Raw genomic sequence first — 23,506 nt, forward strand, 5'->3', positions numbered from 1 at the left:
ATTTTTCTTCTTCACCTATGGGTGCTTATGAGGCCGTACTGATGGGCACAGATAAGCTGCATTGATGGGCACTGACGAGGCAGCACAGATAGGTGGCACTGATAGGCGGCTATGATGGACACTGATAATCTGCACTGATCTGCACTGATTGGCACCGATGGGGCTGCACGGATAATCAGGGCACTAAATATCAGTCTAAATCATATACGGACAGCCTTGTCGGTTATTGGCAATCCTTTACTCGGACAGACACGGTGTGTGATGAAAGGACTGCCGATAACTGGCAAGTCTGTGTACATATGATCAGCTGTGATTAGACACAGCTGATCACATGGTAAAGGGACGCTGTTATAGGCCCTTTACCACGATCTGTGATCAGCTGTGTCCAACAGACACAGCTTTCACAGAGCTCGCCCGATGCACACCCTAGGGAACTTGTGGGAGGTGAGGTTCTGGGAGGAGGTCCATGGATGCCTTCCTAGAACTAGACGACTGTGCTGTCTTTTGGCTATAGAGTTGGTCAGAAGTAGTTAAAAGCAGTTAAAGAAGTATTAAACCCAAAAGCAAACATTTACTATATTGCAGCTTACTAATTCTTAGATGTGATGTCTGTGTTTTCTTTTTCAGGCTTTCTTTCCTTTATTTTTATCTAGTGATCAAGCCATTAGGTCTGCTGTTTTTCAACAGAACATGCTCTATTGCAGATGTCTAAATTACAGGGATGAAACTTTTAATACTTTACTGGTATTGTCAATCTGAACCTCATCAGTGGCCCGGGACTCCCTCCGGGCACCCTTCCTCCCCTGCACATCCCCCCTCCACGGTTTTGCCCCTCCTTTCCCCCCCTATCCTTCTTGCCCCTCTTACTCTCTTCTTTTTCTCTCCCCCCCCATATTGCCTTGAGTTGGCCGCTACCTAATTTGTTTCCCTGTTGTGGCTGGACCACCAACTTTTGCTGTACTACGGCCTCCCTTCTTGCCCTACCCCCAGTCGCCCTTATGCACTGTGTTTATCCTTTGTACTTGTATACCGGAGCACCCAGCTTGCCCCTTTCCTATTCCTAAACCTGTTTGTTATGCTACTACTTGCTGTTAATAATGTCATTTTGACATTTATTCATCTGTTATGCACCACTATTACCTATTGGTATTTTTTGTACTACATTCCTTCTGCTTTAATAAAAACCGTTTGAACAGAAACTTTTAATACTGACAGGGGTACTTACAATGATCAGCTTTTATTTATGTAAAAACTTTAACCAAAAAGAAAAAAAAACTGTTTACTCTAACTTACTACTTACTAGATGGAGTTTGGCTTCAATTTGTTAGTGTATTCTAAATCTGCTAATATATTTAACACTCCCCCAGACTAACAATACTGCTGTTCAAAGGTGCCCCTTGTGATCCTTCATCCAGAGTGAGGGCACTGTAATACAGGTGTGTTCCTAGCTGGATCACCAGGTAAAAACAGAGGGAAAAAAGGAAACGAATGCAGCCACCATAGCTAATGGTAATCTGCAATATATTACATTTTTGGTTTTAGGTTAAATATCACTTTAATTCTCACTGGAGAGGTTATCCTTTCTTTCTATACTAGTAACAGAACAGAAAGTAAGGAAATCACCTACACAGAGACAAAGGGGTTGATCACTAGAGGCAAATAGACTGTGCACTTTGCAAATGCAGTTGCAGTCTGCAAGAGCATTAGCTCCAGAGCTTAGTAAATGAGAGGAAGCTCTGCAACCATGTGCAAGCAAAAATGCTGTTTTTTTTTATTTACCTTACATGTGATTGGATACTCTTTGCAAGGTGAACCTCATTTAATAAGCTCTGGAGCAAATGCCCGTGTAGAGTGCAACTGCACTTGCAAAGCGCTCAGTCTTTTTGCTATTAGTAAATCAAAACCAAAGACAGTGGTAAAATCCTAAAGTATTTTCTACCATTTCTCTACTATATACAACATTTTAAAAATGGCAGGAGTTCTGTTTTAGAGTGGACATTTTGGGAGTCAACGAGTTTCAAGTTCTTGTTGGCCTCTGTATCTGCAGACACTGTAAATCAATTTACTGTTAAGAATCACAGCAAAAACACTAAGGTCAGTGAAAGCTCAAATCACCCTGACTTATCCTCCTAGCAGTGACTAGGCTATCTTTTAAAGAACAAATACATACCATAAAAGCCAGCATGTAATAAACAATAGCAGCCTCAGCCTAACTCCACCCAGGCCAAGCCCCAACATGTTTCACTCACCCAGGGGGCTTACTCATGGATGTAAGGTATTCTTACCTAAATGACTAACCCCCGTGGGTGGGGTGAAACATGCCGGGGGGGTGGCCTGGGTGGAGTTAGACTAAGGCTGCTATCACTTATTACACACTGTGCTTGTATGGTGTGTGTGTGAGTGGGGCTGAAATGCTGTTCTGTGGATTACATGGAATTAGGGTGGACTCCTAGTCTGACCTGCACCATCAGTGGGACACACCGAATGGTGGACATAGATGCTGGAGAGGAGACTCTAAAGTTGGTTTAGGTTCATAGGCAATCTTTCAGCCTTTTAATCTGTATTGTAAAGACAGAGGAGGCACTCTGATATGGGAAAGCAGGATGAGCTGAGCTGCTGAGAGAATGACCCTTAATTGCTGCTGTACTTCTGTTATAAATTTGAGGATGAATTGCTTCAGAGTGGCTGCAGTCAGTTATGGGGGTCAGCAAAGACCCATTTTAAATTCAATTTACATTTTGTTAAAGAATTGCAAGAATTAAATATCAAATTGAATCTCCATGCTACCCTCACACTAACCCTTTGTTCAAACAATAGCTTTTACATTAACCCTACACTAACCTTCTCTGTAATCCTAACACTAACCCTCAAACTAGCCCTTCTTGTAACATTGAACCTAACACTGACTTTTAGACATGTGCGATTGGTTTAGGTCCAAATATTAGTTTACACAAATTTTTAGTCATTCAAAGATTCGGATTTATCCGAATCTCCAAATAACATTGGGACATGCGAAAAGCAACGAATTTCATTGATCCGTTAAAATTTGTTTTGTTTATTTGTTTTCTAACAAATTCCAAATTTTCAGAACATTTAGAATTTGGATCTGTCAAAAAAAGAGACCAATCCAAATTCTTTGTGAAGAAATAGCTGGTTGTTAAGCAGCAGGCCTGGAAGCCGCCCGCCCGCATCCTTAACAACCATGAGTCATCATCTGTTAGCAGGTTTTGCCACTGACAGATGAATGTAAAGAAAAGAATGCCAGCAATTGCCAGGCAAAAGAAAAATATTTAGAAAAATGGCGTAGGGTCCCCCCACTCAATACCAGCCCCCCTCCTGAACCATACCAGACCACATGCCCTCAAAATGGGGTGGCGGGAGATTTGGGGCAGGGGGGGCTCTGCACCCCAACCCCCAAAGCACCTTGTCTTTACGTTGATGGGGACAAGGACCTCTTCTCGACAACCCTGGGCTGTGTTTGTTGAGGTCTGCGGGTGGGGGGCTTATCAGAATTTGGAATACCCCTTTAAAAGGGATCCCCAGATTCCGCCCCCCCCATGTGAATGGGTATTGGGTACATAGCACCCCTACCAATTCACCAAAAGTGTGTCATAAAATAATAAAAAAACACAGAGACAAGTTTCCCCCAATGTAGATCTATCGACAATCACGCAGCTCGATGATCCAAAAAAAACAAAAGGTGGAAAGGAAAATTGCTTTGGCTGACACAGTGGTGCTATGCCTACTGCAGGCTCCTCCGTTTGACAGTTCTTTATAGGGAATGGGTGGGGCCTACTGTTTATGTCACCTGGTGGCACCGCCCCCCTTCTAACATCACAGACCAGTGCAGTGCAGGCTCCAGATAGGGACAAGGTGCTTTAGGGTGAGGGCGCTCCCTCATCCCCACCCCCACTCCTTACCAGACCTGCCGGGCTGCAAGCTCGGATAAGGGGATGGTATGGATTTTGGGAGGGCCCTACGTTGTGTTTTTTTTCCCCCAATTTTGGTTCCCCTTAAAACCCATACCAAACCCGAAGGGCCTGGTATGGACTGAAAAGGGGGGGGGGGGTGTGACCCTACGCTGTTTTTTTTCATTCATTTTTTACATTCATCTGACAGGTGATGACTCATGGTTATTAATTCACATAGAATTCTAATCATTCTGAAAAGTTGGAATTCATTCGAAAATGAATAAATGAAACACATTTTAATAAAAACTAAATGAAATTTAACTAAAATGAAACAAAACTAAACAAATTCCAAAACCTAACTAAACAAATTCCATAACGAACCGAAATTAGTAACATAACGAATGTATCCAAAATTAAACAAGTTTTTGCGTTCTGCACACGTCTACTGACTTTTCCTCGCCACTACTCTTCATACTACCCTCCCTTTAGCCTGAACAATAAACCTTTACACTAACACTCACACAAATCAACAATATCTGTAATTCAAACTCTCACACTAACTAATCTTACAGTATGTTAACTCAAAGCCATATGTGCATACTCACCTCTCTTGCATTGGGATCCTTTGTGTCCAAGACAAACCCTCTCTGCTCTTTGCAAGAATCTCTCAATATGGAGTAACTATACCACTGCCAACTAGTGATTATCAGGTTGAGATGTCATAGCATTTGTTTAAAAAAAAAAATCAGTCTATCCATTAATGTTTATTGATGTAATACATGTATTATTATGTAATGTAATGTAAATGTATTAGTATGTAATAAAAATGTATTATTATTAAAGCGGTAGTAAACTGCTAGCTCTTTTTTTTTTTAAACCTGCATTATTGTGAAAGCTATCTTAGAACGAAGCCCTCCAGTGGCGCTCTGTCACTGCTGAAGGTGCTTCTATTTTCACCCGGTCTTCCTTCTACGTTCGTGGACTCCGGCTGTGTGAGTGGTCGGAGACGCAATGATGTCACTCCTACTCATGCCCACAGGACCTGCCGTTAATGGCACAGGACTCTGAAGGAACAGCACAGGTATGCTGTTCCTTCAGGGCACATGCGCTGGTGACATCACTGGCTGCATCTACAGTAAATATCTCCTCAAAGGTGCACGTTCAGGAGATATTTACAGTACCCATAGGTAAGCCTTATTTTAGGCTTACCAATAGGTAGAATTCATGCACAAGAGTGTAAGTGAAAGTTGAAGTGAAACATTTTTAATGCGTGAGCTACTCCTTTTATTTTGTTGTTTTTATGCAATAAAGAGGTTGGATTTTTCTGGGTTGGTGTGTTTGTTTTTTGCTTTTTTTATGAAAATATATATTAAAATGTGTGTTCAAAAAAAATTGGACTTCCTAACACTAACAACTTACTGAAAGATCTACCTGTCTATAGCCCGCCAAAGCTGCTTAGAAACATTAATAAGGCAAAAGTCTTCATTTAATATTGTGTTAGTACTGAGGTTTTTTTTTTTTTTTCTCAGTTTACTTCTGTGCATATTCTACTTGATAAACATAACATGTTTTGTTCAATTCAACTACTGTAACCTGTACTGTATTTATCATTATTGATGGTGCACAAAACATTTTAAGCTGCATATCACTAGCTAATTCTCTCCATTTAATGATTTAATTGTCAAACGGATGTTACTTTTGCAGTCATTCTACCCAGAGTTTCAACAGCACTACTTATCATCCCATAGTAGCCAGCAGACTTTAAATAATTCAGAAAACACTAATTTTCTCTCTCATTTTCCAGGAAAGCACAGTTGGATGTAATTTTGTTGCAGATGCTCAGTGCCCATATACAGGACCCAGAACTGCAAAGTGGCAATTATAAACCATATCATAAATACAGTAAAAGACAAAGGTAAGGGCAAAATGGTGTTTACAATGTGGGTCTGCTGGACATTTGGCTTGAATTGCATAGTTCAGGTATGAAGCAAATACAAGGTTTTCCCTAAAATTTTGCTTTTAAAAGCATTTGACAAAGGTTAGCCTAATCATTGTGAAACAAAATTAGGTTGAGGGATTGTAAGAGGTGCATGAAAGTCAGCCAGCCCCCAGTCTGATGTACTCACCCTCCAGTCTGTCACCAACCAAATAAAACCTGTCTCTTGGTACAAAGAACAGGGGTTTAGTTGACACACATTTGCAAACGCATGTGAAAGCTGCAGAGCCACTTCAAGGCACCCTGTTTAAATCTGCAGTCCTACACTCTTAATTTAGTGTCCTCACACTGGAGGCACATGGCCGCTAATGGGTGGATGGGGAACAGGTGAGAGGGAGACAGCCCAACCTCCCCCAACCCATCCCCATGCACGACTGGCTGTTGTCTCAAAAGCTCAAATGATTAGGTTATAATATAACCATGGTGCAAACTGGATAAGACCAGCTGAAAAGCATTACACCTCCATCCCCTTGGTGGATGCGGTATATGGATAGGAAGGGATTTTATGTATAGGGCATGGCCTGTAAAGCACACTGCCTTTGAAATCCCTAATTTCCTTTGGGACTTTATATGAGACAAGCATATAAAGTTATATTATAACTAGGGTTGAGCGGACACCTAGATGTCCGTGTTCGACGGGTTCGGCCGAACTTTAAAAAAAAGTCCGGGTCCGTGTCCCGGACTTTTACCGAACTTTTCCCGGACACCGAACCCCATTGAAGTCAATGGGGACCCGAACTTTAAGGCACTAAAATGGCTCTAAAACACCAAAGGAAAGGGCTAGAGTGCTGCAAATGGCAGCAAAACGTAATTAAGAGCATGGCAAGTGCTCTGCAAACAAATGTGGATAGGGAAATAACTTAAAACAACAAAAAAAAACAGAAAAATAAAACAATGTTCTTCTTCATCTCTGAAGGACGAGGCCCATATGGAGTAGGAGGGAGGTTGAGGTGGTGGTGGATGTGGCGGTGACATAGGCGTGCGCACAGGGTGTGCTGGGTGTGCCTGCGCACACCCTAATCACCTAGGGCACATAGCATTGCCAGTGAGGAGATGGGAAAGATCTCCCTGGGACCTGCTCTGCTCTATTTCTCCTTGCCTACAGGTACATGGCCCCGATACATTACTCTCCCTGCTGGCAAACACATGCATGTGTATTTCAACTTTGGGGTGCACACCTTAATGCAATAGGCTGCGCACACCTATGGGCGGTGTAGGTGGAAGCAGCGGTGGAGGAGGACCAGGGCCGGATTAACAGCATCATGGGCTTGGTGCTGAGGATTTTGAAGGGCCTTAAGGGCCGTGCCTTGCCATGCACCCAGAGGAGGAAGGGTGCAGCCATGCATGCCTAATTCAACATGGGATGCTGTCTCTGAAGCCCATAAACACATCCATGCATCGCCAACTGTCCCTCCTTGTCCGGCCTTCACGCTGTGTGGGGAGGTTCTGAGGGTGCTGCCTGGGGAAGCGAGCATAGAAGCCAGACTTCTGTGTTTACAAGTGACAGAAGAGCGGTAACAGTGAATATGGCCAACCCGGGGCCTATATAAAAGGTAGGGGCCTGGAGCTGCAGCTCCAATAGCCCCTACATTAATCTGGCCCGGAGGAGGAGGACGAGGTAGCCAACACTGCTTCTTTTCAAAAATTTTAAATGAGGGTACACCCCAAAAGAGTGAGAAAGAGCAAAAATGGAACAATGGGTGGGTAAGGTCGGTATCCATTGCTATTCTGCATAAGGTACGGAAAAGTCCCGTGGGATCCATGCCTGGTTCATTTTAATGAACGTGAGCTTGTCCACATTGTCTCTGGACAGGCGGCTGCGCTTGTCTGTTATAACGCCCCCAGCCGTGCTAAATACCCGTTCAGATAATACACTGGCTGCAGGGCACGCCAGCACCTCCAAGGCGTAAAGGGCAAGCTCAGGCCATGTGCCCAATTTGGAGACCCAGAAGTTGAAGGGGGCAGACCCGTCATTCACTACATGTAGGCGTGTGCACACATACTGCTCCACCATGTTGGTAAAATGCTGCCTCCTGCTAAGACGTTCCATCTGAGCTGCTGGTGCTGCTGTTTGTTGTGGCGTGCTGACAAAGCTTTTCCACATTTCGGCCATGCTAACCCTGCCTTCTGAGGTGCTGGCGGTGCCCTGTTTGCGTTGGCGACCTCCTCCTCCTCCTCCTCTGCCTTGTGCTTCCACTGTGGCCCCGCTGTCAGATGGGAATGCCAGCAGCATGGCGTCTACCAGCGTGCGCTTGTACTCGCGCATCTTGCGATCGCGCTCCAGTGAGTGAATTAAGGACGGTACGTTGTCCTTGTAACGGGGATCCAGCAGCGTGGCCACCCAGTAATCAGCACAAGTTAAAATGTGGGCAACTCGGCGGTCGTTGTGGAGACACTGCAGCATGTAATCGCTCATGTGTGCCAGGCTGCCCAGAGGCAACGAAAGGCTGTCCTCTGTGGGAGGTGTATCGTCCGTGTCCTCTGTATCCCCCCAGCCACGCACCAGTGATGGCCATGAGCTGGCCTGGGTGCCACCCTGCTGTGAACATGGTTCCATCTCCTCCTCCAGCTCCTCCTCCTCCTCATCCTCCTCATCCTCCAGAACTGTGCCCCTGCTGGACAATTGCGTCCCTGGCGTTTGCGTGTGCAGGAACCCACCCTCGGAGCCCCTTGCGAATGACTGCCCTGAAAGCCTTGGAAATGTTACCTCTTCATCCTCCTCCTCCTCCTCATCCTGTGCCACATCCTCTTCCATCATCGCCCGAATTGTTTTTTCAAGGAGGCATAGAAGTGGGATAGTTAAGCTGAGAACGGCGTCATTGCCACTGGCCATGTTGGTGGAGTACTCAAAACAGCGCAACAAGGCACACAGGTCTCGCATGGAGGCCCAGTTATTGGTGGTGAAGTGGTGCTGTTCCGCAGAGCGACTCACGCGTGCGTGCTGCAGCTGAAACTCCACTATGGCCTGCTGCTGCTCGCACAGTCTTTCCAGCATGTGCAAGGTGGAGTTCCACCTTGTGGGCACGTCACATATGAGGCGGTGATCGGGAAGGCCGAAGTTACGCTGCAGCGCTGCCAGGCGAGCAGCAGCAGGGTGAGAACGCCGAAAGTGCGCACAAACGGCCCGCACTTTCTGCAGCAGCTCTGACATATCGGGGTAGTTTTTAAGGAACCTCTGCACCACCAAATTCAGCACATGCGCCAGGCAAGGGATGTGCGTCAAACCGGCTAGGCTCAGAGCTGCTATGAGATTTCGCCCGTTATCGCACACCACCAGGCCGGGCTTGAGGCTCGCTGGCAGCAACCACTCATTTGTCTGCTGTTCCATGCTCCTCCACAACTCCTGCGCGGTGTGTGGTTTGTCCCCCAAACAGGCAAGTTGTAAAACTGCCTGCTGTCGTTTACCCCTGGCCGTGCTGAAGTTGGTGGTGAAGGTGTTACGCTGTCCGGATGAGGAGGCGGTAGAGGATGAGGAAGCGGAGTAGGAGGAGTTAGGAACAGGAGGCAAACTGAAGCGCCCTACAATCCTCGGTGGTGGAAGGACATGCGCCAAATTGCTATCCGCCTCAGGCCCATCCGCCACTGCATTTACCCAGTGTGCCGTTAGGGAGATATAACGCCCCTGACCGTGCTTACTGGTCCACGTATCCGTAGTTAGGTGGACCTTGGCACAGATGGCGTTGCGCAGTGCACACCTGATATTTTCCCCCACTTGGTTGTGCAGGGAAGGGATGGCTTGCCTGGAAAAGTAGTGGCGGCTGGGCACGACGTACTGTGGGACAGCCACCGACATAAGGTTTTTAAAACTGTGCGTCTCCACCAGACGGAATGACAGCATTTCAAAGGCCAATAATTTTGAAATGCTGGCATTCAGGGCCAGGGATCGCGGGTGGGTAGGGGGGTACTTCCTCTTCCTCTCAAGTGTTTGGGAGATGGAAAGCTGAACGCTTCCACGGGACATTGTGGAGATGGTTGTTGGTGACCCAGGTGGTGGTGTTGCTGACAGATCGTCTGTTTGCGGGGTGGCAGGTGCCGGTATCACTACAGATGTGGCTGGAGCGGCCGAGACTGCAGCAGAAGAGGAAGCAGGATGAGCCAGAGACGTTTCTTGGTTTTGAAGGTGTGTACTCCACTGCAGCTCGTGCTTTGCACTTAGATGCCTGATCATGCAGGTTGTGCTCAGGTTGAGAAGGTTTATGCCTCGCTTCAAGCTCTGATTGCACAGGGTGCAAACCACTCGTGTCCTGTCATCAGCACATTTTCTAAAGAACTTCCACGCTAGAGAACTCCTTTGAGCTGACTTTGGTGCGCTCGTTCCCTTGCTGCGTTGGGCAGTAGCGGGCGTAGTGTCTAGGGCACGGCCGCTCCGCTTCTGCACCCTGCTCCCTGCTGTGCTGGTGGCTCTGTGCGACCACCGCCTCTTCCTCCAAACTACTCAGGTCACCTGCATGACGTTCATTCCATGTGGGGTCGAGGACCTCATCGTCCTCCACATCATCTTCCACCCAGTCTTCACCCCTGCCCTCCTTGTCGGTCTCCACAATGCTGAACGCCGCAGCAGTTGGCACCTGCGTTTCGTCATCATCGGAGACGTGCTGCGATGATCCTTGCATGTACTCATCTTGAGAAATAAGTGGTTGGGCATCGCTGCACTCAATCTCTTCCACTTCTGGGGCAGGGCTAGGTGGATGGCCCTGGGAAACCCTGCTGACAGAGTCCTCAAAAAGAATAAGAGACTGCTGTATGGCTTGGGGCTCAGACTGCTGGCCTGATTTGCAAGGGGGTGAGGTGAAAGACGGTTGGACATTGGCTGCAGGTGCCAACTCTGACCTTTCTGCAGTAGACTGGGTGGGAGACAATGTGAAGGAACTGGAGGCACTGTCAGCAGCAAACCAATCTACTATCGCCTCAACTTGTTCTGGCCTCATCACTTCTAGGGGCGTTTGATGCCCTACCAAATACTGATGCAGGTTCTGTCGCCTACTCACACTTGAGGAAGGTGTTTCACTTGTGCGTGTAGCTGGCACAGATCGACCACGTCCTCTCCTTGCAACAGGAGCTCTACCAGCAGCACCACGACCCAGGCCACGGCCCTTATTTGACGGTCTCCTCATATTTCTGTAATTTAAGATCTTGCCCTAGAAAGGTTTTTATTGAATAGCGGAATAGGAAATATGATCCAAAAAAGTGTATGTATCTCGCACGTACAAAACCACACTAGGCCCCAATTACTATTGTTTCTACCCCTAAAAGGATGGATGAGGAGTAGGAGGAGTATGGAACAGACAGCACCCTCACATCTTCAGAAGTATGAGATGAACCCCAAAAACTTGGAAAGGTGGATCTCACACGTACCGACACAGACTATCCCGCAATTCAATTGATCCTCAAAGGTTTTTATTGAATAGCGGAATAGGAAATATGATCAAAAAAAGTGTATGTATCTCGCACGTACACAACCACACTAGGCCCCAATTACTATTGTTTGTACCCCTAAAAGGCTAGATGAGGAGTAGGGGGGGTATGGAACAGGCAGCACCCTCAAACCTTCAGAAGTATGAGATGAACCCCAACAACTTGGAAAGGTGGATCTCTCTCACACGTACCAACACAGACTATCCCCCAATTTAACTGATCCCCAAAGGTTTTTGATTAAATAGCGGAATAGAAAATATGATCCAAAAAAAGTGTATGTATATCACACGTACACAACCACACTAGGCCCCAATTACTATTGTTTGTACCCCTAAAAGGCTAGATGAGGAGTAGGGGGGTATGGAACAGGCAGCACCCTCAAACCTTCAGAAGTATGAGATGAACCCCAACAACTTGGAAAGGTGGATCTCTCTCACACGTACCAACACAGACTATCCCCCAATTTAACTGATCCCCAAAGGTTTTTGATTAAATAGCGGAATAGAAAATATGATCCAAAAAAAGTGTATGTATATCACACGTACACAACCACACTAGGCCCCAATTACTATTGTTTGTACCCCTAAAAGGCTAGATGAGGAGTAGGGGGGGTATGGAACAGGCAGCACCCTCAAACCTTCAGAAGTATGAGATGAACCCCAACAACTTGGAAAGGTGGATCTCTCTCACACGTACCAACACAGACTATCCCCCAATTTAACTGATCCCCAAAGGTTTTTGATTAAATAGCGGAATAGAAAATATGATCCAAAAAAAGTGTATGTATATCACACGTACACAACCACACTAGGCCCCAATTACTATTGTTTGTACCCCTAAAAGGCTAGATGAGGAGTAGGGGGGTATGGAACAGGCAGCACCCTCAAACCTTCAGAAGTATGAGATGAACCCCAACAACTTGGAAAGGTGGATCTCTCTCACACGTACCAACACAGACTATCCCCCAATTTAACTGATCCCCAAAGGTTTTTGATTAAATAGCGGAATAGAAAATATGATCCAAAAAAAGTGTATGTATATCACACGTACACAACCACACTAGGCCCCAATTACTATTGTTTGTACCCCTAAAAGGCTAGATGAGGAGTAGGGGGGGTATGGAACAGGCAGCACCCTCAAACCTTCAGAAGTATGAGATGAACCCCAACAACTTGGAAAGGTGGATCTCTCTCACACGTACCAACACAGACTATCCCCCAATTTAACTGATCCCCAAAGGTTTTTGATTAAATAGCGGAATAGAAAATATGATCCAAAAAAAGTGTATGTATATCACACGTACACAACCACACTAGGCCCCAATTACTATTGTTTGTACCCCTAAAAGGCTAGGAGTAGGGGGAGTATGGAACAGGCAGCACCCTCAAACCTTCAGAAGTATGAGATGAACCCCAACAACTTGGAAAGGTGGATCTCTCTCACACGTACCAACACAGACTATCCCCCAATTTAACTGATCCCCAAAGGTTTTTGATTAAATAGCGGAATAGAAAATATGATCCAAAAAAAGTGTATGTATATCACACGTACACAACCACACTAGGCCCCAATTACTATTGTTTGTACCCCTAAAAGGCTAGGAGTAGGGGGAGTATGGAACAGGCAGCACCCTCAAACCTTCAGAAGTATGAGATGAACCCCAACAACTTGGAAAGGTGGATCTCTCTCACACGTACCAACACAGACTATCCCCCAATTTAACTGATCCCCAAAGGTTTTTGATTAAATAGCGGAATAGAAAATATGATCCAAAAAAAGTGTATGTATATCACACGTACACAACCACACTAGGCCCCAATTACTATTGTTTGTACCCCTAAAAGGCTAGATGAGGAGTAGGGGGAGTATGGAACAGGCAGCACCCTCAAACCTTCAGAAGTATGAGATGAACCCCAACAACTTGGAAAGGTGGATCTCTCTCACACGTACCAACACAGACTATCCCCCAATTTAACTGATCCCCAAAGGTTTTTGATTAAATAGCGGAATAGAAAATATGATCCAAAAAAAGTGTATGTATATCACACGTACACAACCACACTAGGCCCCAATTACTATTGTTTGTACCCCTAAAAGGCTAGATGAGGAGTAGGGGGGGTATGGAACAGGCAGCACCCTCAAACCTTCAGAAGTATGAGATGAACCCCAACAACTTGGAAAGGTGGATCTCTCTCACACGTACCAACACAGACTATCCCCCAATTTAACTGATCCCCAAAGGTTTTTGATTAAATAGCGGAATAGAAAATATGATCCAAAAAAAGTGTATGTATATCACACGTACACAACCACACTAGGCCCCAATTACTATTGTTTGTACCCCTAAAAGGCTAGATGAGGAGTAGGGGGGGTATGGAACAGGCAGCACCCTCAAACCTTCAGAAGTATGAGATGAACCCCAACAACTTGGAAAGGTGGATCTCTCTCACACGTACCAACACAGACTATCCCCCAATTTAACTGATCCCCAAAGGTTTTTGATTAAATAGCGGAATAGAAAATATGATCCAAAAAAAGTGTATGTATATCACACGTACACAACCACACTAGGCCCCAATTACTATTGTTTGTACCCCTAAAAGGCTAGATGAGGAGTAGGGGGGGTATGGAACAGGCAGCACCCTCAAACCTTCAGAAGTATGAGATGAACCCCAACAACTTGGAAAGGTGGATCTCTCTCACACGTACCAACACAGACTATCCCCCAATTTAACTGATCCCCAAAGGTTTTTGATTAAATAGCGGAATAGAAAATATGATCCAAAAAAAGTGTATGTATATCACACGTACACAACCACACTAGGCCCCAATTACTATTGTTTGTACCCCTAAAAGGCTAGATGAGGAGTAGGGGGAGTATGGAACAGGCAGCACCCTCAAACCTTCAGAAGTATGAGATGAACCCCAACAACTTGGAAAGGTGGATCTCTCTCACACGTACCAACACAGACTATCCCCCAATTTAACTGATCCCCAAAGGTTTTTGATTAAATAGCGGAATAGAAAATATGATCCAAAAAAAGTGTATGTATATCACACGTACACAACCACACTGGGCCCCAATTACTATTGTTTGTACCCCTAAAAGGCTAGATGAGGAGTAGGGGGAGTATGGAACAGGCAGCACCCTCAAACCTTCAGAAGTATGAGATGAACCCCAACAACTTGGAAAGGTGGATCTCTCTCACACGTACCAACACAGACTATCCCCCAATTTAACTGATCCCCAAAGGTTTTTGATTAAATAGCGGAATAGAAAATATGATCCAAAAAAAGTGTATGTATATCACACGTACACAACCACACTAGGCCCCAATTACTATTGTTTGTACCCCTAAAAGGCTAGATGAGGAGTAGGGGGGGTATGGAACAGGCAGCACCCTCAAACCTTCAGAAGTATGAGATGAACCCCAACAACTTGGAAAGGTGGATCTCTCTCACACGTACCAACACAGACTATCCCCCAATTTAACTGATCCCCAAAGGTTTTTGATTAAATAGCGGAATAGAAAATATGATCCAAAAAAAGTGTATGTATATCACACGTACACAACCACACTAGGCCCCAATTACTATTGTTTGTACCCCTAAAAGGCTAGGAGTAGGGGGAGTATGGAACAGGCAGCACCCTCAAACCTTCAGAAGTATGAGATGAACCCCAACAACTTGGAAAGGTGGATCTCTCTCACACGTACCAACACAGACTATCCCCCAATTTAACTGATCCCCAAAGGTTTTTGATTAAATAGCGGAATAGAAAATATGATCCAAAAAAAGTGTATGTATATCACACGTACACAACCACACTAGGCCCCAATTACTATTGTTTGTACCCCTAAAAGGCTAGATGAGGAGTAGGGGGAGTATGGAACAGGCAGCACCCTCAAATCTTCAGAAGTATGAGATTGTGTTCACTGTACCCCACAAAGATTGAGTTCACTGCACCCCACAATGATTGTGTTCACTGCACCCCACAAAGATTGTGTTCACTGCACCTCACAAAGATTGTGTTCACTGTACCCCCCAAAGATTGTGTTCACTGCACCCCACAAAGATTCTGTTCACTGTACCCCACAAAGATTGTGTTCACTGCACCCTAAAAGGATGTTGTTCACTGCACCCCACAAAGATTGTGTTCACTGCACCCTAAAAGGATGTTGTTCACTGCACCCCAAAAAGATTGTGTTCACTGTACCCCCCCAAAGATTGTGTTCACTGCACCCCACAAAGATTGTGTTCACTGCACCCCAAAAAGATTGTGTTCACTGTACCCCCCAAAGATTGTGTTCACTGCACCCCAAAAAGATTGTGTTCACTGTACCCCCCAAAGATTGTGTTCACTGCACCCCACAAAGATTCTGTTCACTGTACCCCACAAAGATTGTGTTCACTGCACCCCAAAAAGATTGTGTTCACTGTACCCCCCCAAAGATTGTGTTCACTGCACCCCACAAAGATTCTGTTCACTGCACCCCACAAAGGATTTTGTTCACTGCACCCCAAAAAGATTGTGTTCACTGCACCCCAAAAAGGATTTTGATCACTGCACCCTAAAAAGGATGTTGTTCACTGCACCCCAAAAATGATTTTGTTCACTCCACCCCAAAAAGATTGTGTTCACTGCACCCCACAAAGATTGTGTTCACTGCACCCCAAAAAGATTGTGTTCACTGTACCCCCCAAAGATTGTGTTCACTGCACCCCACAAAGATTCTGTTCACTGTACCCCACAAAGATTGTGTTCACTGCACCCCAAAAAGATTGTGTTCACTGCACCCCAAAAAGGATGTTGTTCACTGCACCCCAAAAAGGATGTTGTTCACTCCACCCCAAAAAGATTGTGTTCACTGCACCCCACAAAGATTGTGTTCACTGCACCCCAAAAAGATTGTGTTCACTGCACCCCAAAAATGATTTTGTTCACTGCACCCCAAAAAGGATTTTGTTCACTGCACCCCAAAAAGGATGTTGTTCACTCCACCCCAAAAAGATTGTGTTCACTGCACCCCAAAAAGATTGTGTTCACTGCACCCCACAAAGGATTTTGTTCACTGCACCCCAAAAAGATTGTGTTCACTGCACCCCAAAAAGGATGTTGTTCACTGCACCCCAAAAAGGATTTTGTTCACTGCACCCCAAAAAGATTGTGTTCACTGCACCCCACAAAGGATTTTGTTCACTGCACCCCACAAAGATTGTGTTCACTGCACCCCAAAAAGGATTGTGTTCACTGCACCCCAAAAAGATTTTGTTCACTGCACCCCAAAAAGATTGTGTTCACTGCAGCCCAAAAAGATTGTGTTCACTGCAGCCCAAAAAGATTGTGTTCACTGCAGCCCAAAAAGATTGTGTTCACTGCAGCCCAAAAAGATTGTGTTCACTGCAGCTCACACACAGAAAAATGGATGTGGATCACTGACACCTGCCTATCTCCAATCCCACACCACACAGCAATATCGATTGTAGTTTGTAGAACACAGTTTCCCTAAAATTCAGCAGACTCTGTCCCTAACAGGATTGAGAAGAGATCGTAGATCAGGATTGAGTGCAGATTCACCCCACCCCCCACACAGCAATATCGATTGTAGTTTGTAGAAGACACTGACCCTATAATTCAGCAGACTCTATCCCTAAAATGCCTACAACTCGCCCTGCCTAAACACTCCGACCTGTCCCTCAATTCTATCCGGACACAAATGGTTTTTTCCTGCCTATCTTTCCCTAATCAGCAGCCAGCACATTGATGTGTGCTCTGTCCCTTAGCTAAGCAGCAGAATGACGCTGCTGCGGCGGCTGCCTCGAACTTATAAAGACTTGGTCACATGCTTCAGACGGCCAATCACAGCTACTAAGACATTTGCAGGCATGGCTGGGATGGCTTAAGGCACACCAGTTAAACGATTGTTGATTGGCTGTTGAAAGCCCGCCATGAAAAGAGCGCCAAAGCATGCAAAACCCGGAAATAAAACGACCGAACACGGATTTTTACCCGAACATACAGTAAAGTGTCCGTGTCCGTGTTCGGGTAAAAAAAATCCAATTATTCGGTACGAACACGAATAATACAGTCCGTGTTCGCTCAACACTAATTATAACCTAATCATTTGAGCTTTTGAGACAACAGCCAGTCGTGCATGGGGATGGGTTGGGGGAGGTTGGGCTGTCTCCCTCTCACCTGTTCCCCATCCACCCATTAGCGGCCATGTGCCTCCAGTGTGAGGACACTAAATTAAGAGTGTAGGACTGCAGATTTAAACAGGGTGCCTTGAAGTGGCTCTGCAGCTTTCACATGCGTTTGCAAATGTGTGTCAACTAAACCCCTGTTCTTTGTACCAAGAGACAGGTTTTATTTGGTTGGTGACAGACTGGAGGGTGAGTACATCAGACTGGGGGCTGGCTGACTTTCATGCACCTCTTACAATCCCTCAACCTAATTTTGTTTCTCGTTATAGTGATGGAGACGCCGGGCAACACCAGCTTGGGTCTCATCTAAAGTCCCACCTAGTCCAATACATTTAAAGCAACCAGGGATGGAGACGCCTTGCTTACAGCTTGGTGCCTCATCTAAAGTCCCACCGTGCGATTTTCGTGCGTTTTTGGTGGATGCAGTTTTGATTTGACCCTAGTGTTTTCCGTATACAGGGATAGAGACCAATAGCATGACCTGCTTGTCTCATATAAAGTCCCAAAGGAAATTAGGGATTTCAAAGGCAGTGTGCTTTACAGGCCATGCCCTATACATAAAATCCCTTCCTATCCATATACTGCATCCACCAAGGGGATGGAGGTGTAATGCTTTTCAGCTGGTCTTATCCAGTTTGCACCATGGTTATATTATAACCTAATCATTTGAGCTTTTGAGACAACAGCCAGTCGTGCATGGGGATGGGTTGGGGGAGGTTGGGCTGTCTCCCTCTCACCTGTTCCCCATCCACCCATTAGCGGCCATGTGCCTCCAGTGTGAGGACACTAAATTAAGAGTGTAGGACTGCAGATTTAAACAGGGTGCCTTGAAGTGGCTCTGCAGCTTTCACATGCGTTTGCAAATGTGTGTCAACTAAACCCCTGTTCTTTGTACCAAGAGACAGGTTTTATTTGGTTGGTGACAGACTGGAGGGTGAGTACATCAGACTGGGGGCTGGCTGACTTTCATGCACCTCTTACAATCCCTCAACCTAATTTTGTTTCTCGTTATAGGGATGGAGACGCCGGGCAACACCAGCTTGGGTCTCATCTAAAGTCCCACCTAGTCCAATACATTTAAAGCCTAATCATTGTTATCATCATTGTCATCTTGTGTATTATTCTTACATAGTGGCATAATAAGTAAGGTTGGAAAAAGACACTGGCCAATACAGTCCAATGTGTTTGTGTGTGTCAGTGTCAGTTCATGTTTTCATTTTTTTGAAGAGTATACAAATCCATGCATATTGTGTTAATTGGGGAAGAAATCTGGAAGTTTTTTTTTTTTTCAACTTGTCGGTACTTCCAGCTGATACCACTACCCGGGGTTCAAGTTCCACATCTGTGCTGATCTGGCCGAACAAGAACCCCCTTCGCAGTTTCAGATTTAACTTCCTTTTCTCCCATCTTAATTTGTGTCCTCATGACAGTGTGAGGGACCTAAGATTATTTATTTTTTTACTGCACTTACAGTCACCATCGATTCATTTATAGATTGTGACCATTTTTTCACATCATTTATTTAGGTATTCCTCATAACTGAGGTCCTCAGGCACCTATTAATTTTGTTGCCCTTTGTTGGAATCTTTCTAATTCTAATACATCCTTTCTAGTGTTCTACTGATTGAGGACCAAAACTGAACTGTATATTCAAGATAAGGCCAAACCAACGTTTTATAAAGGGGTAATAGTATTGATTTGTTCCTCAAATACCCTTTTCAATGTATGCAAGTATTCTGCTTGTGTTAGTGTTGTTTGTAGTCCAGTTTTGTCAGATTTGTACAAACTTCCAAAGAAGGTTTGAAGCTGATATGTTTCCTGCATCACCAAATACAATTTTTAAGGACTGGTTTGTAGTGCAGCAGGGTAGAAAATTCCCTGGATTCTGCTCCCTCTTGTTGCCATATGACTAGTAAAGACTGGAAGAAAATTTATGGATTTGTGGAATCTGGGGACAGCATTAACAAACTGGTAAAATAGCCTATTTGTTTTCAAAATGTTTTTAGTTACCAATACAGTAGGTAATAAACCTGTTTTTGTACGTTTTTATTTGTAGATTTAATAGGATTTCCTAACCTATAAATGTAAGGGGGGGGGGAACAACCCAACACAGGGAAGGTTAATAATTTGAGAACTGCTGTAAAGTGGCAAGATAAACTCCTACATTAGAAAAGAAGATGTTCACCTCATCAATAAACATGTTCCCTTTCCACTGCGATTCAGGTACAGTTTTTACATCACTGTACAGCTCATTTACTAAAGGAATAGAAACACTAGGCAAACTTTAGAAAATGTATGTTCAAGTAATAACCAATTATTTGCTAGCACAGATTTATTATTTATTTGTTTGCATTTTAATTTTCCTCACACGATTAGATATTAATTTGGATATTCAATTTGTACAACTCTACCTTATTCACTAGAATTCCCTTTGCAAAATGAACCTTCTTTTGCTGGGAGAATAACCTCTATTTAATAAATCAACCCCTTTGTCACTGAAATATCAATTTATGTCAAGATTTGCACATAACTGGTATACTGAATATTGTTTAGAATAGGTTAAGCCAATATTGGCTAATCCAACTTACATGTTTAGGAAAGTCCCGTTTTAGTTCAGTGACAGAGTTACACCAATAAGCAGCAGTCTTCTCACTAATGAGTTCAATATTCAAGAAGGACCCTTGGCCAGGACCATACAAGTGGCCAGATGTTGTTCCTCGGATGATTCTTGGGGAAACATTGGTTACTATATCCTGCATTGAATAAAGACAGCCTTTGTTAAATAAATGTGCCAAGTCAATAAATAAGTTATTACTAATAGGACAACAACAGGAATGAATTCCTAACACAAGATCATTACAAGATCCTACTTGTAGGCTCTACTCAATTGAAAAACACCTAAACAGACAAACAATAATACACAATATAAGATACCAAAATGGGCATAGCCTGATGTGTATGTACCAATAGAAGTAAAAGTCAGGTTGGATGAATCTACTATGAAGTGATTTTTCCTTCAAATAAACAGATCTATGGCCAACATATAGTATAGGTGAACCCTGTTTTGGTCTTAGGCTTCTACTTCTCTGACAGTGACAAAGGAAGTGCTCTTCAGATGGTGAATTCTTGGTAGTGTACTGAGGAGTTCCTGGTACAAGAGTTCTTTTCACTTGAAGGATTTTTTTAAATGTTAATGGTTAAGAGCATTTAATACAGCCAATGTATTTTGGGAGGGAAAGGCCTTGCCCCTTCTACAGGGCTTGAGCAGTTGATGTTAATTAAATCATGACAGAATGTACTAGGGGACCTGTGTTAGGGCTTGACAACAATTAACATCTCCTAAATACAGTAAAGATAGTCAGCAAGTCTAGTGCCATTAGGAGTTAGCCTTCATCTGTTTTCCAGATGCTTTTTTATATTTGTAAACAAAGTGGATGGGAATTCCTTTCATCTTTCCTTATCCAAGATGAGGGTCTGGTATGAGTTGTAATGGGGATTCCAAGGTAAAAAAAAAAAAAAAAAAAAACGACAGGACATTTCCCCCAGCATAATGGAATTATTTATTCTTGAATTTGCCCTTTAAGCCTTATTAAAAGAGCCTCTCTCCATTAAACAGCATTTTAAACATTTAATTTTGCATTGCTACATGTACCCAAATGGCACGTTCGCTGTAGTACATCATACAGGTGCACCACTTCACCGGCACCGGCAGGCTTAAAGTACAACTAAAAGCAAAACGTTTTGTTTTAGTTTTTGACAGAGTGGAGAAGGATTAGACCCCCCTATCAGTTTTGTATTGCTGTCTGTGTCCCCATTAGAAAGATTCACCCTCTCTATTTGTCCTGTTTACCATTATCATTGGAAGTGAAAGTAAAAGAAAATCCCAAATTGTGAGTTGTCCCCAGAAAAGTGATAGAGGGGAAATCTTCAAATGGGTACAGTAGTTCTGGTGAACTGGGGGTCCCCAAGAGATTCCCTTAATTTGCTGGGATTTCTTCTCACTTCCTGTTTTGGCTATGGGACAGGAAGTGAAGGTAAATCTCAGCACTGGGACAAAGATGGCAAACATAAACCTTACAGGTGTAAAAACCTGTCCTTACTCTATCCAAAATGAAAAAAAAATAAATAAAGTTTTGCCTATACAGTGGGGATCGAAAGTTTGGGCACCCCAGGTAACAATTTGCATTAATGTGCATAAAGAAGCCAAGGAAAGATGGAAAAATCTCCAAAAGGCATCAAATTACAGATTAGACATTCTTATAATATGTCAACAAAAGTTAGGTTTTATTTCCATCATTGACACTTTCAAATATACAGAAAACAAAAAAATGGTTTGCAATTTTGATTTTTTTTTACATGTTTGCTGAACTATCCTGCAAATTGAGCCCAAGCAGATTCACTCTCACTACAAATGCATTTAAGATAAGAAGTACCAAGCTCTTCCCACACAGGTGCATCATTCATACAAACAGCTGTGTGTGATTGAACTACAAGCCCTGACATCCTTAGCGGCTGTCAGCTTGTAGTTCTCAATGAACCACCATGGCACTGTGGTAGCTCATTGAGTCTTCCTGTCATTAAGTATCGGCTTACTCGTACGGGATGTAATGCAAGCAGATACACTGACAGTGTGCAGGAGACCTGCGTGTCATCAGCAATCTGAATGCTGGTGCAATGCTTTTCAAGCCCCTACTACAAAAAAAATCATGCACATTTTTTGTAAAAAGCTGTACATAGACGGATCAAAATTTGGCTGATTCAGCAGAGACAGGTCAACATTTGATCTGCAAGTGATCCTATCTATTCGAAAGATCTGTCAAAGGGACACACTGGAAGACTTTTATCGATAAGCAGCTGCAGCTGCTAAGCAGTGTATTCTGAAAGCAGCCATTTGCACTGTCAAAATACAATGTCCAGGTGCGGGGGGGGGGGTCTGATTGAGATTTCCCAGAATCTTCCCATTGGCTTAAAGAATAAAACTAACCGTTTGCGCCCAGCTTAAGAATCTAAGCACCTAGCACTATAGTATATGAAGTTCTTCTGTTTTGTACATTTAACTGAGGCAGAAAACATCCAGGTTAGTGCTCTACTAGATTAGGGTAAAGTTAATACCAGAAAAAGGGTGGCCTATATATGTGCAGGATAATGCAAATTAGGACAAAGATTTTTTTTTAAGAAGAATTAGGGGCAGGTTTGAATTTTTTTTATTTTTGCTGGCTAACATGGTGAAGTTATGCACCTATACCGTTGAATAGACACATTAGGCCTGCAGCTGACATAAGAAAGTCTGATCCTAGCATGTTGATGTAGGTTTAAGGATAAGTGCACTTTAAAACAAAGTGCACTTACAGAATACATTTTGCCCATTTCCCTTAACCTAACCTAACCCTTCCTTGCACAAATGCATATTTACCTTGATTCAGTGGGTTTCCCGGTTTTGGTTGCATGTGCTCAGCAGTGCCCTATAGACCTATGGGATTGTGTTCCAAATATGGAAACACTTGGAGATGGCCAAGATAGTAAAGACTTATGTTGCTGGATCAAGGTTGCCCATGCAGAAGTTTTGTATTTGATATGAAATTGATGTATATACCCCTGCTACCCATCTTGGAGTTATTGGATACCCCATTGACACTAATGTCTCACCACATAATTCTGACAGGCAGTGCCAGCAACAGGAATAATTTGTGCTAATTGGTTAAAGAAGAGTAGAGAGTACCTAAATTACTTGTTTTGATGCCACAAAATATTAGGAAGACATGAAAGCATTGGTTTCATTTTAGCTTTTTATCACAACAGCTTTTTGACAATGATGCAAAATGACCAGAAAACATTGCCCTTTTTTTCATATATACGCTAATACAAAAAAAAAAAGAAAAGAAATTAGAAAAATAGATTTTTTTTTTAAGCAAAATATATCTTCAAAAATGATAATGTAGCATTTAAAAATAAAAAAACTGAAAAGCAGTAGCCAAGCCAT

The 23,506-nt window shown here is 43.8% G+C and overlaps 1 protein-coding gene across 1 annotated transcript in view; it reads right to left on the reverse strand.

The window, feature by feature from the left end:
* DPYD (dihydropyrimidine dehydrogenase) overlaps window positions 1-23,506 on the reverse strand; it is a 1,764,026-nt gene that overhangs the window by 522,958 nt on the left and 1,217,562 nt on the right. The window contains exon 14 of the mRNA XM_082264968.1: window positions 20,115-20,279. Coding sequence (XP_082121094.1) covers window positions 20,115-20,279 — 165 coding nt within the window. The remainder of the gene's footprint in view (window positions 1-20,114; window positions 20,280-23,506) is intronic.

This window comes from Pelophylax lessonae (genome assembly GCF_965119305.1).
Source record: "Pelophylax lessonae genome assembly, chromosome: 8".
In the NCBI taxonomy this organism is placed as follows: Eukaryota; Metazoa; Chordata; class Amphibia; order Anura; family Ranidae; genus Pelophylax; species Pelophylax lessonae.